General features: G+C 41.4%; 1 protein-coding gene across 4 annotated transcripts in view; it reads right to left on the bottom strand.

Annotated features, from left to right (window-relative positions):
- BBS7 (Bardet-Biedl syndrome 7) overlaps positions 1-9,884 on the bottom strand; it is a 32,457-nt gene extending 22,573 nt beyond the window's left edge. For 3 of the 4 annotated variants that reach the window (XM_084768640.1, XM_084768638.1, XM_084768637.1), the window contains exons 1-7: positions 9,701-9,883; positions 8,436-8,501; positions 6,978-7,040; positions 6,558-6,733; positions 3,961-4,147; positions 1,913-1,985; positions 1,003-1,119 (exon numbers count right to left, since the gene is read on the bottom strand). In XM_084768640.1, the coding sequence (XP_084624766.1) occupies positions 1,003-1,119; positions 1,913-1,985; positions 3,961-4,147; positions 6,558-6,733; positions 6,978-7,040; positions 8,436-8,501; positions 9,701-9,736 (718 nt within the window). In that variant the 5' untranslated portion in view covers positions 9,737-9,883. Of the gene's footprint in view, positions 1-1,002; positions 1,120-1,912; positions 1,986-3,960; positions 4,148-6,557; positions 6,734-6,977; positions 7,041-8,435; positions 8,502-9,700 lie in introns of all 4 variants that reach the window. The other variant, XM_084768639.1, reaches the window with a different exon arrangement.
- Between the last annotated feature and the right edge of the window lie 4,491 nt (positions 9,885-14,375).

Here is a 14,375-nt window from a genome sequence, read left to right on the forward strand (position 1 = left end):
CCTCCCGGATACAGTTCCCCCAGGACTACCCACTGCACTCTAATTAATTTCACTCTTGCAGGGCTTCAGGGTCCTGTAGTTTGGCCCTCCTCCTCCTGTGTCTCCTCAGGCCACGTAACTGCTCAGCCACACAGGTCTTTCCACTGTCCTCCAAAGACTCAAGCTCGCCTCTGTCTCAATGGCTTAACAATGCTTTTTTCCTCCTCTTTAATATGCTTTCCCCAAATCTTCTTAGCCCAGACGTGCCTTTTCTAAAGCACTTTCTTTCTCTGATCATTGAGTCTAAGCCGGGTGATCCCATCAGCACTCTACCATACCCTAAGCCACTGTATTCTCTTCAGATGCCAGGGGAAGGATCACACACAGTCACGCATTTGGTCTTTGTCTCCCCTAGCAAGTATTTGCTATGGGATAAATGAACAAATGAACAAATATTCTGTACATATGAATAGCCATCTCACCAGCTACCAAGTCGGGTGTAAATTCCTGGAAATTTATAAACTCTTTAAAAAATAGGAATGTTTTCTTGACTAGTACTACAAACTTTCTATCCCCAATTTCAGTTAATTCTCTATCCCAGTTAAAGTGGGATTACCTGGGATAATGGACATTAACCTATATGTCTATCCCAAACTATAAGCAGCATAGTTCTTTTCTTTTTCTTTTTCCTTTTTTTGAGACAGGGTTCTTCTGTGTAGCCCTGGCTGTTCTAGATTCCACTTTGTAGACCAGGCTGGTCTTAAATTCACAGAGATCCACCTGCCTCTGCCTCTCAAGTGCTAGGATTACAGGCCTGTGCCACCATGCCTGGCTAGCATTTCTTATTTTAAAAATTACATTTATAGTATAACATATGCCATAAACAAATAGCAGATAAGTCAGAGATGACCCTGTGAATCACCAAGTTAAATAATATAACAATATAAAACAAAATAAATTGCATATTCTATTTGATTAAATGATTACTGAAATTTCATAACCTGAACTGTACTGAAAACCTACCTCCCCGCTTTTTGTCATTTCGAATTTCCCATTTGTGTATTGGTTTAGCTGTGGTTATCTGAATAAGCCCAAGTTTTCCATCTGATGTGCCAAACAGAAGGCCTTCTCCGGAGTCACCTGGTTAAAATTTATAGTGAGCATTACAAACACAAAAGCAAAACATACTAATATCTTTAAAAAAAACATTTTAATGTAAAAAAATCTCATTTTTCAAATATTACAAAAAGACAAGAAACTTAATTTGGGGCAATTTTTAAAAGGGAAAATATTTGCGATATATATATATATACATACATATATATATACATATATAAACATCATATGATACCACCACTCATATGTACCTTTTCTTTTTATAGATCAGAAAAATAAATTAATAAAAAAACATAGAAAAAAAGATCCCATGTACACCATGGTGCTTGTCTGTGTTGACTCTGTACCTTTTAATTCATTTAAGATTCCTGAACTAAAATTACTTTATCTAGCATTTCTTTTTTTCTAAGAAAGCTAGTCCTTATGTGTCTAGAAGCAAGATACATGACTCCTCTGCTTTGAGGTAGTATCTACAGGATCCTAAAAATCTAACGGCAGACACTCGTGTCTACACACTCACTATCTTGAAAGAACGAGCTCATCAGTGAAGACCAAACACGTTCCCCCTATACTGTGTTGTTCTGAATATACAAACTAGAATAAACCGGTCACCATGTAGTCACAGAGTCAAGCGTAATAAAACGGTCACTATGTAGTCACAGAGTCAAGCGTATTGCCTACAGCCGTTTCAAATGGGGAAATTCACTAGTTCATCGCTGAGCAGGAAGTGGGTGGACGAGAGCATGCTCAGTCTTGCTCCCTGTTTTTACTTAGTCGTTACATGCACAGCTGGCTGGGAAGACTGAAATGCCATTACCGCCATCTCGATTATGGAGGGCCAGAACAGTGGGTGGACCAGGAACTTCAATTTCATACATCACAGTAGATCCCTGAAAGAAAACAAGAATCTTAAAAACTGAAACTGAAAAAAAAATCAAAAGGAGATAGGAAATCAAGGGAAACATCAATATCTGAATATAGAGTTCATTAAAAACATTGAAAATAAAAGTGCTTTAAGAAAGTAGGCTATGAATATAAATGTTTGTCAATAATTTCACATCTATAACACATTGAAAATAAAATACACATACAACAAGGAAAATAATATATAATATATTCTCTATTTCCAATAGGTTTCATTTTTTTTTAACTTTGAACTTTATTAGAAAAAAGCCATGATTAACCAGATTCAAAGACCAAGCAGCTCAGTGAGCTTCTAGACAGTGGAGTTTCATTTTTACTGTGTGGCTTATCTGAAAACTGGTGAACGCCTTTCAAAGCTTTCCAGGAACAAGTGTGACTTCTTCTGTCTTCTGTAATGTTAACTGGACGGCTTACCATAAAATTCTGTCAACAATCTGAGCACCCTAAGAGCTACTTCCTAAAGAAAATTCTGGCTTTGCCTTTTGGTATTCCCCAAACTCACTCCAGCTAAGAGGCAGAATCATCTAACACTTAGACAGAAAGCTGGAGCTAGGTATGGTGGCACCCACCTTTAATCCTAGCACTTAGGTAAGTAGAGGCAGGCAGATCGCTGTGAGTTCAAGGCCAGCCTGGTCTACAAAGGGAGTCCAGGGCAGCCAAGGCTACACTAAGAATCCCTGTCTCAGAAAAAGAAAGAAAGAAAGAAAGAAAGAAAGAAAGAAAGAAAGAAAGAAAAGAAAGGAAGAAAGAGCAAAATAGAAAAGGAAAAAAAAAAAAAGAAAACAAGCTGGATCCTTTTGTCTTGTTTTTGTTTGTTTTTTAAATTTAGTGGATACACCACTTACAAGACTTTAATGTAGACTTGGAACACAGAAAAGAGCCATATGCTTATCCTTTATTAATCATTTAAAATGATATCTAAAATAAAAAAAGAATACCCACAAGCTGGAAAAAAAAAAAAAGGCAAGCTCAGGGGATAGAGTATTCTCAAAGGCAGAAAAGGAGAAATGAGCAAGGCAGAAGGACAACATTGCAATTTCTTCTTTCACAGGTCCTTGCTGACTTATTTTCAACAAGAGCAACAACAGGCAGCCATAATAGCACATACCTTTGATCCTAGCACTTGGGAGCTTGTGGATCTCTGTGAGTTTGAGGCTATCCTGGTCTACACAGTTCTGGTCCATACAGAAGCTACATGGTAACAGCCTGTCTAGAAAAAATTACTTGCTAAATAAATAAGGATACAGATAGCCTCTTATGAAACCACGCAGAACAGAGAGACCATCGAGGTAATGCCCAGCTGAACGCTAGGCCACGCCTGCTTTGTGCTTCTGAAATAGGGTCTCAAACATCCTGGGCTTGTATCAAGCTCCCGACAAAGCTAAGGATGGTCTTGACTCTGATTCTCCTGCCTCCACCCCCTGAGGGCTGAGATGGCAGCTGAGATGATGGCAGGCCTGTACCACAGCCTCGGGTCTATGCTATGCTGGGTGTCAAGCATCCTAGGCAAACACTCTGCCCGTTATTTATGCAAAGAATTATTTACTAAGCACTTTATTCTACATACTGTGATTAAATGATTGATCGATTGAAATTATTTGTTACCTCATCTACTCAATTTCTCCTTTTAACTTTTGAGGACAAGAAAAGCAATGAAGGAACAACACGGGGAAAGTGTTGACAACAGTGCTGTGTATCACATTCAGGATTGGGGACAGGGAAGCAGAAACTGGCCTCTCTATATATTTTCTAAAAACTTTCAAAACATCTCAATACACTTGCCTGAAGAAATAAGTAAGTTGTCAAATGTAAACATATTTTCTCACATTCGACTCTACATAGGATACTTAAAGTAGGATTCATTTAAAGTAACCTTAAGTGTGTGGGACTCATTATGATTAACTGAATAATAGAAAGTTATAAAAACCCAAAGGGCGTTACCTGTAAGACTCGGAGCACCCTGTCCTGGCAGGCCAACACCGGTGTAATGCGAGATAGCCTTTCCACAGGAAGGCAGATGACATCATTGATTTTGTCCCCAGAAAGGTAATAATGTTGGTCCTTGCAGTCACAGTAATGATTGTAGGTGTAAGTTGCACTGAGAAAGAGGTCCGAGCCAGAGATGCACCTGAGGACATGCACATTTAGACATTCACACTTATTAACGGATCTGTTTCAGGAGATGAAAACGGTTCACTTATATTTTACATAGATACCTGTTTTTCATTTCCTCCACTTATTTTCTTACATGCACACACACACACATACACACACACACACACACACACACACACACACACACACACACACACACCCTGTTAAAGACAGGCTCTGGAGTCATTCTAGGCTGTCCTTGATCTCACTCTCACAGCCTGGAATCAGGGTCCTCTGCCTCCCCCTCCCAAGGGCAGGATCACAGGCACAAAGCAACACTTCTGAGTCTAAAAGCTGCAAATAAGGACTGTAAGTTAGGCTTCTCCATAAAAAGCTCAGAAAAATAAAAAAAACCTAAGGATAGTATGTTAATTTGCCTATTATTTATTTACTGTTTGTTTTTTTAAAAGATTTATTTATTTATTATATATACAACATCTGCCTGCATGTGTGCCTGCCCCCCAGAAGAGGGAAATAGATCTCATTACAGATGGTTGTGAGCCACCATGTCGTTGGTGGGAATTGAACTCAGGACCTCTGGAAGAGCACACAGTACTCTCAACCTCTGAGCCATCTCTCCAGCCCCTAATTTGTCTATTTAAAAAAAAAAAAAAACAGTATCAAAAGAGAAACCTTCTAATGTGCACCACCTGCCAAACCCCATTCTAACTGTATATGCAAATCAGCACGCCAACACTCACAACCCTACACAGAATGTTGTTAACCCTTTTCTAACTGAATATCAAATGTAACCAGGACTAATGGCTCATATTGTACATGACAGACGGCAGCTGGGGTAATTTCAGCTCCACAGTCAGCTTTGCATGAATACAGTAAATGAGGAGTGGTGGGAATGTTATCTTGAAAATCAGTTCATTTACAATTGTTTTTTTAAACAAAGTTTAGCTAATAATCACACAAGTCTCTAATCCTTGATCTATGAGGGCATTTCAAACACACTATACATTTTTAAAAAACAATTTGAGATGGTTTTCCCTTGTGGCTGTTGTATTCTTGTCTCACCAAGCCAGAGTTTTAAAAGGCCTCACAAGTCAAGAGAAGTGCTACCCATCGTACAGAACAACACACAAACACCGTCTACCGTAAAGAGAGATGGCGTGAGCTGGCAGTCTCCTAACCGGAGAAGAGAGATGGCGTGAGCTGGCAGTCTCCTAACCGGAGAAGAGAGATGGCGTGAGCTGGCAGTCTCCTAACCGGAGCCTCCGGCTACTTGTACAACATGGCTGAATCACAGCAGAGGAAGCAATTTAAAGGCCACTCTTAGTTACTCTGCTTACCAAATGTGAGGCACGCTGTCTACCGCTAGGCTTCCCAAGAGCGTTTGGGTTAGCAGGGTGGAGACTGGACTATATGAACTTTAAAGTCTCTCTAGCCTCTGTGGCTCAAAAACTAAAATTTCACGGCTGACAACATGGCTCAGAAGGTAAAGAGCTTGCCATCCTGATGACCTGAATTCTCTCCCCAGAACTGACAAAAAAGTGAGGGAGTCACTCTGCAAAGTTGCCCTCTGACCTCTACCCATAAACCAATGCACGCTTATCTCTTTCTCTTCCCCTCTTCCCCACCCACCACTCAATAGGGGGAAAAAAATCTAAATTTTAATTGTGAATATTCACATGCCAGGAAGTCCTTCGTTTTTTTAAAACTTGGTTTTACTCAGTTCACTGGAACTTTAAAGGCCAGGCTTCTGGTTTGAAGACCAGGTCTCACTCTGCAGCCCATACTGATCTTGACTTTGTTATGCCTCAAATTCATGACAGGCTTTCTGTCTCAGTCTCCCAGGTGTGAGGTTACAGGCACGAGCCACCACATTCAGGCACTGGTCAGCCCTTTAACATAAGATTGCTACCCCCAAACCAGAACTGCCAAAGACACCTGAAGGACAGGAACCAGTGTATCTAGAGGTGTGTGTGTGTATGTGTGTGTGTGTGTGTGTGTGTGTGTGTGTGTGTGTGTAAAGACTTTTTACATACACCTTGATAGTGATCAGAATCATAACTACACCAGACAGTGAAAACTGAATGTATACAACTTACACTTGAGAACAATTAGTAGAGAGGTCTTAGATTGTTCCCAGAGTAAGTTCTGTGAGAGGTGATGAATATGCTAATTACTCGGATCTGACATCACACACCATGCACATGTATTGAATATCACTCTGTGACTTATAAATGCGCATGATTACTATGTATCTATGAAATATAATAAATGTGTATTGAGTCTAGGTTCTGACTAATGGCATACCTGTAGCCAGTTTTATTTCCAGAAAGCCTACTAATGTATACTAATTTAATCAGATGGTTTACAACAACCCAATGTGTTATGAGTAGATGCATATATAAACATAAAAGGATAAAACATACATAGCTTTAATGCTTTCCGTGAGGTTTGTCTCGAAAGAGAGAAACTGTTTTCCTCTCTTTGTGAAGCCTCTAATCTCGGACCCCGCAGCAACAAAAATTTTCTCCTGAGGCGTGTTAAGAGCCCCTCCCAGTTCCAGCCTCGAAATCTTCTGCCCCGGTAAAGTCTTGAACACTGGCTGCAAAAATCAATTGGGGGGAAAAGTTAAGTGGATAAGCTATTTTACTGCAAACATCTTCCTTTACTACAAAAGCTACAATTTTAAACTTGAAAAACGTTACAATTTATTTTCCACTTCGCTATTTTAACAAGACTCTAATGCAGGAGAGTCCAGCATTTTAACAAGACTCTAATGCAGGAGCGTCCAGCAAGTAGTGCAAGTCTTCCAGAAAAAGCTGCTGCCCCAGAATAGTTTCACTCACCACTGCCTCTCCTTTCTTCATGCCAAAGCATAACATGACTCCGTCTTGATCTCCAACGACCACCTGCAATAGATCGATTCCGAGGCTAAATGCACTGCTGTGGTTAAGAGTCGCCAGTGCCTTCAGGACACACACCACAAGAATATCCAAAACACTCATCAAACTTAATGACACACCAAAGGTTACAGTTATCTGGAAAAGCTACTTAAATATCTTCCTCTATTTTCAACTATATATCCATGTAATGAGGTTTTTTCCCCCCATGTATTACAAAACATCACAACAAACTGAATGAAGAAAAGAGTAAAGAAAACACCTACCTTTGCTTATGACACACATTTAAGAACTTGCAAAAATATATCATAATATCACTCAACCTCTGTTATCCTAGTCTGAAAATATATTAAAAATAAGGTTTTCATGTAAACACAATGAGTTCAATTTACTATTATTTCTCAGATTCATTTTAATAGAGTAAGTACTGATATCACATAAATAAGCTCTTTCAGATCCTCAACAATTTAATGACTAAAAATTTTAGAAAGTGCTATTATATCTAGGGTATAATAACTAACAATCAGAATCAATTGATTTTCTTGAAATTCTGCTTAAAACATCAGATTTTTCTCACAGATTTAAATACCTTATTTGTAAGAGCTGCCCTTATTCAAATCAGTTCAAAAATGTAGCCAAAGGTCAAATAATGTATTTAAGTAGGCTTATCAAGAAAAAAAAACCTCTTAATTTATCTTAATAAATGTTAATATATCAAGATAATACATTTACTTTACAATTATTAAAATATCCTGCTATCTTACAAAATAATTGGTTTATGTCCATAAGAAGTCAAGTTAATACAAAGTTAACATTAAAAACAATAATTCAGTAAGAGCAGTTTTAAACCAGGCATGACTGCACATGCCTATAATCCCTGAACTTTTGATGCTGACGCAGAAAGATCAAGAGTTCGAGGCCAGCCTCATCTACATAAAAACCTGTCTCAAAAATAAAATAAATAAGCAAAAGTAAAACAACAAAATAGAAAATTTTAAAAATTACTTTATCAATATTCTGTTATAGTTTGTATTTCTGTCTCCATATCCATACACAATCTGGCACACAGAGCGAATTGCCAAAATTGGAGTGTTTTGCTTTGTTTCTGCAGTGCTAGGGGCTGACCTCAAGGTCTTGAACACAGTAACTAAGTCTTTACCACTGAACTACAGCTGAAACTCAAGGTGGTCAGGTTTTCTCACACAGCTTACTAACTGTATGTAATTTCAATGGTCAAGAGCTGACTCATCTGTGTTTGTTCCTACTTCAACTTTGTACTCAAATTAAACATGCCCAATTCCATCTTAACATTAGCACTTTTTGCTCACTAAGTTACCAAAAAGGATGTCAATACGAGCCTGTCCTGTCAGAGGCAGAAGGTGGAAAAGTCAGTGTTCACAGCACCTTTTGTGTAGCTCTTCGTTTTGAGGCAGGAAGCAACTTCATAGTCTCCTGAGAGGTCACTCCTACCTAAGGAAACAGACCAGCCAACTGGTGAATCTTTTCGCACAACTGCAATGTGAAGTTTTTACACCAGATATTAAAAAAATAAAACACAAACAAACAGCAAATTGGATCGTGATGAGTTCTAGCCTTTTTCACGGAAATGTCTATTTTTATCAGTTAATTTATAGTCTAATGAAATATGTCAAAGAAAGTCAGAATACAGGAAACAACCCGAAATGTATCATACTAAGTAAAACACAATTTTGTAACACTACTGGTAAGGAGTTTCAGAAAAATATTTTCAGGACCCCTTTCCAATTATTAGTGATTGAAGGGGGACTTTTGCTGACGTTATAAAAATCCAGTGTAACGGACAATGACTGTTTTACAGGGCACGAAAGCATCAGGGTGTGTTAAGCAGAGGTGTGGCACCAGAGCTGGGCCAGAACGTTAAAAAAAAAAAAGCCAATCACGGGAAAACTGCCTATAGTACAGGTATGACTTTATTCTGATTTTTTAGGCATAGTCTTAAAGTTTTAAACAACCACTTAGCTCGGAGATGGTGGCTAACTGGATAGATCCAGGAGATATTAACGGCCTGTGACAATCAGCTTGCATAAGACACTAACGTAGAAGTATCTGGCCCAACCCCCCTGGGAAACTAAGCGAAGAACTCTTTTTTTTTTTTTGCTTGTTTGTTTTTCAAGACAGGGTTTCTCTTGTAGTCCTGGCTGTCCTAGACTCACTTTTGTAGACCAGGCTGGCCTCGAACTCAGAGAGATCCGCCTGCCTCTGCCTCCCGAGTGCTAGGATTATAGGCGTGCGTCGCCATGCCTGGCCCAGGAAGAACTCTTTAGGAGGTTGATCTTAGGGATGGAAGAAGTCATGCAGCAAAGGGATACCGGCTCTGGAGACACTCTGATTCAAATAGCAACTGCTGGATTTGTAACACCCGCGCAAAGGATTTGCCTCCTCTGGGCCCTGGACTCCTTATCTGCACTACCTAGTGGCGAATTTTTGTGATGATCTTATCAAGCTCAATGGGGCTGTGATGGTTTACCGAAACACGGCTGGTGTGGTTAGCCCCGGGGGCAGTGACAGAGCAGTCGAGGCCTCTGGGGGGCGGCGGGGAAATCCCCAGGACCCGGCGGGGCCGCTGCTTCCCAAGGCCTGCGGACAGCAACCCCGCGTCCACCCAAGAGGGCGCCCGCCGACCGGTTTACCTGGAGATAATCGGCCCGGCTTAAAGTCAGCTCCATGGCGGCCGCCCCGAGGGGTCGGACCCTCTCGGAGGGGTCTGGCAGCCTTCCCCTCCGGGAGCCCACCACTCAGCGGGCAACGGGGCCTGCGCCAGGGCAGCGGCGCCCAGCAACGACAGCTCGACACGTGATCAGTCTCAGGCTCGCAGTGAAGCCCCGCCCTCTCCCTGATTGCTGCGAGGAGGGAGCGGTCCTCCGGGCCGGTTTCCAGGGCAACCAGGGCGCGCTCTCCCCCTTCTGAGCTCTGAGCCGCAGATTCTTCAGCTCTGTTTGGAGAAGCGCAGATTTTGTGCCTTGTTCCACACGTGGTTCTTCATTTAAAATTTCGGCATACAGATTTTCTCCCCCCACCCCATGTATTTTCACTTTGTGTGTACATGAGTATTGCCTGCGTGTATTTATGTGCGCTACAAGCTTATTGACTTCCAAGGAGGCTAGAGCCTGGGACTCCCAAGTGCTTGCTGAGAAACAGAATCTTGGGTCCCTTCCCGCAGGCAGCAAGTGCTCTTAACCACTGAGCCACCTCTCCAGACAGGCACACAAACTTTGAAACAACAACAACAACCCGCCGCCCGCCTCCCAACTGTATTTCTGTATTTATTTCGTGTGTGGTGGCGGTGGGGTATGAATGTCGAAGTCTGGAACAACTTTCAGCAGTTGATTCTCTCCTTTCCCCCCTGAGGGCCTGGAAATAAAACTCAAGTCCTTGGCCTTGGTGGCAAACGCCTCTAACTGCTGGACCATCTTGCCTGTTCCCTTCTACCCATCCCCCACCTACCCACCCACAGGGCCACAGTGCAAGACTCTGAGTAAAACAAATCAAATCCAAATATAATGCTAATACCAAAGAAATGAGTTTGAAACAGTAGAATAAGTGGAGGACACACACACACACACACACACACACACACACACACACACACAAAACCTGATTCTTATCTCCAACCCTACACAAAACACAATCGAAAACAGAGATATGAATGTAGTGCCGGAAACTATAAAACTATAAAACATGGTGGCCCGGCGTTTAGCCCCAGCACTCAAAGGTAGAAGCAGGCAAACCTGCGAGTTCAAGGCCAGCTTCGTCTACACAGAGAGCTCAAGGGCAGCCAAGTATACACAGAGAGATCCAATCTCAAAACAAACAGGTGGAAAACAAGGGAAAAGCTAAGGGAAATATATCAAGACTTTGATGTAAGTGATGATGTTTTGGACAAAAATCCCAAAAGCACAGGAAACAAATGCAAAATAGACAAATGGGATTGCACAGGGCTAAGAACATTCTGGCCGCAAAGGAAACACAAGAGTAAAGAAACAATTTACAGAATGGCAGGATTAATCTATAAACAGATAAAGGGTTAATATGCAGAGTACATTGCAAACTGAAATTCTTAGAGAGGTACAAAGCCTCACCTATGCTTGTAGAGAAATTTTAATCCAGAAACATGGCTGCTGTGGCAAGGGATCACAACCGAAGACCTAAGTCTGTGTGATCCGGATGGAATGCAGACATGCCACACACGGTTAATCTCTCTGCCTGGAATACAGGCATGCCCTAAATACACACCTTTAATCCCAAACTATGAAGGTAAAGTCAGTGTGTAGAGGGAAGCATGTGTTTGAACGCGACCTCTAATTGAGAGGCAGACAGAGCTGACAAATCAGAGGAAGACTTGACAGAATGAGGCAGGAAAAAGAGGCCTTAGGAGAGAGCGCAGTGCAGAGGGAGAGAGAGAGAGGAGGCAGTTGTACCAGGACAGTTGTACAGAGACAGGTTGTAGAGAGAACAAGCTAGACCCAGGTGAAGACAAACCGAGCCAGAGAAGGAGAAGGATCCCGAAGATCAGAACAGATGGCTAGAGTTAGTTTGAGGCCAAGCAGAGCAAAAAAGTCAGAAGCTGAGAGAAGCCAGATCAGATCATTCAGCTTGGAGAGGAGTTTGAGCCGGAACCGCTGAGTGAACCAGCCAGCTGGAGTTCAGAAAGAACTAGAAAGGGTGAGCTTATTTAGCAGTAAGTCTCAGAGGCTGAAAACATTTTGGCCTAGGTTAGATTGTAGAGAAGCTGGAAGCTTCCAGGACAAGGCCTAGGTTACCTCCGAGACAACAATTAAGTCAGGCAAATAAAAGCATGTGACATATGCTCCTGCAAGGACGACTGATTAGAAGGATTGTAGAGAATTGCAGGTCCATGGGGTCATTTTTAGTCCCTTCAGCAGCTGTTTCTTCCCACATCTGTATCTGACCTCATTTCTTTTCAACAACCAGTTAAAATACTTTCAAATGTATCAACATAGCAGCATTATCTCCCACCACCCCACATTTAAGGATGTCATCAGATTGTACATAGAAGCAGCATACCCAATTCCCTGCCAATGCGCTCGGCAAACACCTTGATTTGTGGTATGAATGACTTTCATTAGTTCATTAGTCTCACGGCATCTCTTCCATGTTAGAACAGCTCAGACCAAGCAACCTGAATCCATGTCCCTGGGCCAGGTTTTCTCTGAGGTGAGAGCATCAATGATATAAAACACACACATACACACACACATACACACACATATACACACACATACACACACCACCACCACCAACACCACCACCAACACCACCACCAACACCAATAAAAAAGAATCCTCTCAAGAAAAAACCCTAAGCCGGGCATGGTGGCGCACGCCTTTAATCCCAGCACTTGGGAGGCAGAGGCAGGCGGATCGCTGTGAGTTCAAGGCCAGCCTGGTCTACAAAGTGAGTCCAGGACAGTGAAGACTACACAGAGAGACCTTGTCTCAAAAAACCAAAAAAAAAAAAAAAAAAAAAAAAAAGAAAAGAAAGAAAAAACCCTAGTAATGTATTTTAAAATGGGCAAACAATCTGAATAGAAATTTCTCAAAGCAAGGCTTACACAACATTTCTTTACAAACTATCAAATTTGTTAAATATGTGATTTAAACCATGATCTGCATGTTATGTTTATCTTGTTTTTTTACCTAAAAAGGAACAAAGAACAAAGGGAAAGTAAAAAGAAAAACAAACAAACAAAAACCAAGAGCTGTCAGAGGAGAAGCTGTGAGTCCATGACAACCCTCTAACTTTAAGCATCTAAATGTCATTTCTGGACAGGGTGGTTTGCGTGGTGTTAATATGTCCCCTTTCTGAACTCTGTCAGCATATCATTGTGGCCTGCTTCCCAGAGTTCTCTGCAATAGGTGGCAGGACAAGAACTTGCTGACTCATAGCCCTCTCTAACCCCCAAAGAAATATTAATTAATTCTGACAGTAATCCTTTAACTAACCCTCACAGTGACATTTGCCTTAGGGTGTATTTCCAGTAGCAAACCCTAGTAAGACTCAGGTGCAGTGCTTCCTGTGGGAGTCTACCAAACAAAATGGAGTAAGAAAAGGCAGGGTGGAAAGTTCAAGATTTCTGTCAGTTTGGGTCTGGCTTCTCTTCATCTCTTTGGGAGCTCTCCTAGGTCAAGGACTGTGCCAAAGGGTTAGCCTTTAATTGATGTGAGGATAAGCCTTTTGTGTCCACTGACAGGCAGTCATTAGCCACAGGGGAAGCTACTTCCTTTTGACAGCGGACAGTTCTCTTTAGAGTGACTAGCTGGGAACTGCTCAGGAGTATCCGGGAGTTGAGTATGCAAGGCCAGCACAGGGTAGTTGGGGAGGGCAAAACCAGTGTCCCCCAAGCCTGCCATTTTTACCTCTGTTCTCTACTAATAACTTAAAACTATGAAGAAGGGAAAATGAAAAACCTCACAGCATGCTGGGAGAAGGAAAGGAGTCGCCCAGAAGGGAGCAGGGGCCATGCTGGAGGGCAGTGAGCAGAACAAAGTATAATGTCGTAAATAGGAAAATGCAACAATGAAGCCCACTGCTAACCTAAGCAATAACAATAAGAGAGGCAACTGGAAAACAACAGGGTGCCAGTTTTATACAAGTGAAGCAAACAAATGGAAATTTTATGTCAAGAGCTCTGTAGCTGCATGGGAGGCAGGACAAAAAGAAAAGAACAAATGGCGTGTACATAAATGGTATGAAAGTCTTTATCTTCATTTTTCTGTAATTTCCAGATTCTGAGAATCTTTTCAGCGTTGTTAACTATGTATTCTGTTCCCCAGTTATAAGCAAAAAAAAAAAAAATTTTTTTTTAGAACCTTAAACAATGGTTTGAAAAAGAGAGCATCATCCTCCTCAGAAAGTCCTTGTCAGCCAAGCGTGGTGTCACACGCCTTTAATCTCAGCACTCGGGAGGCAGAAGCAGGTGGATCGCTGTGAGTTCAAGGCCAGCCTGGTCTACAAAGCAAGCCCAGGACAGGCAAGGCTACATAGAGAAACCTGGTCTCAAAAAACAAAACAAAACAAAAAACCCAACAACAACAACAACAAAAAGTCATTGTTATTGTTTCAATACAAAATAACTTGTCACAATGGTGAAAATTCAGTCTTGTTTTGTTCAGAGACATGGCATAAAATGCATTTGTGACATGTGTTATTTGATTAGAAATAATTCCACAGTAGTACCAAAATATGTATACAGTCTTATTCTTAACTCCCCTAAATTAGGAATTAAGAAATCTATTAGAGCTTTAGGAAGCTGCATTTGGTGTTCATTTTTGCCTTCATGTCTTG

This window comes from Acomys minous (genome assembly GCF_964271855.1).
Source record: "Acomys minous genome assembly, chromosome: 19".
Taxonomy (NCBI): Eukaryota; Metazoa; Chordata; class Mammalia; order Rodentia; family Muridae; genus Acomys; species Acomys minous.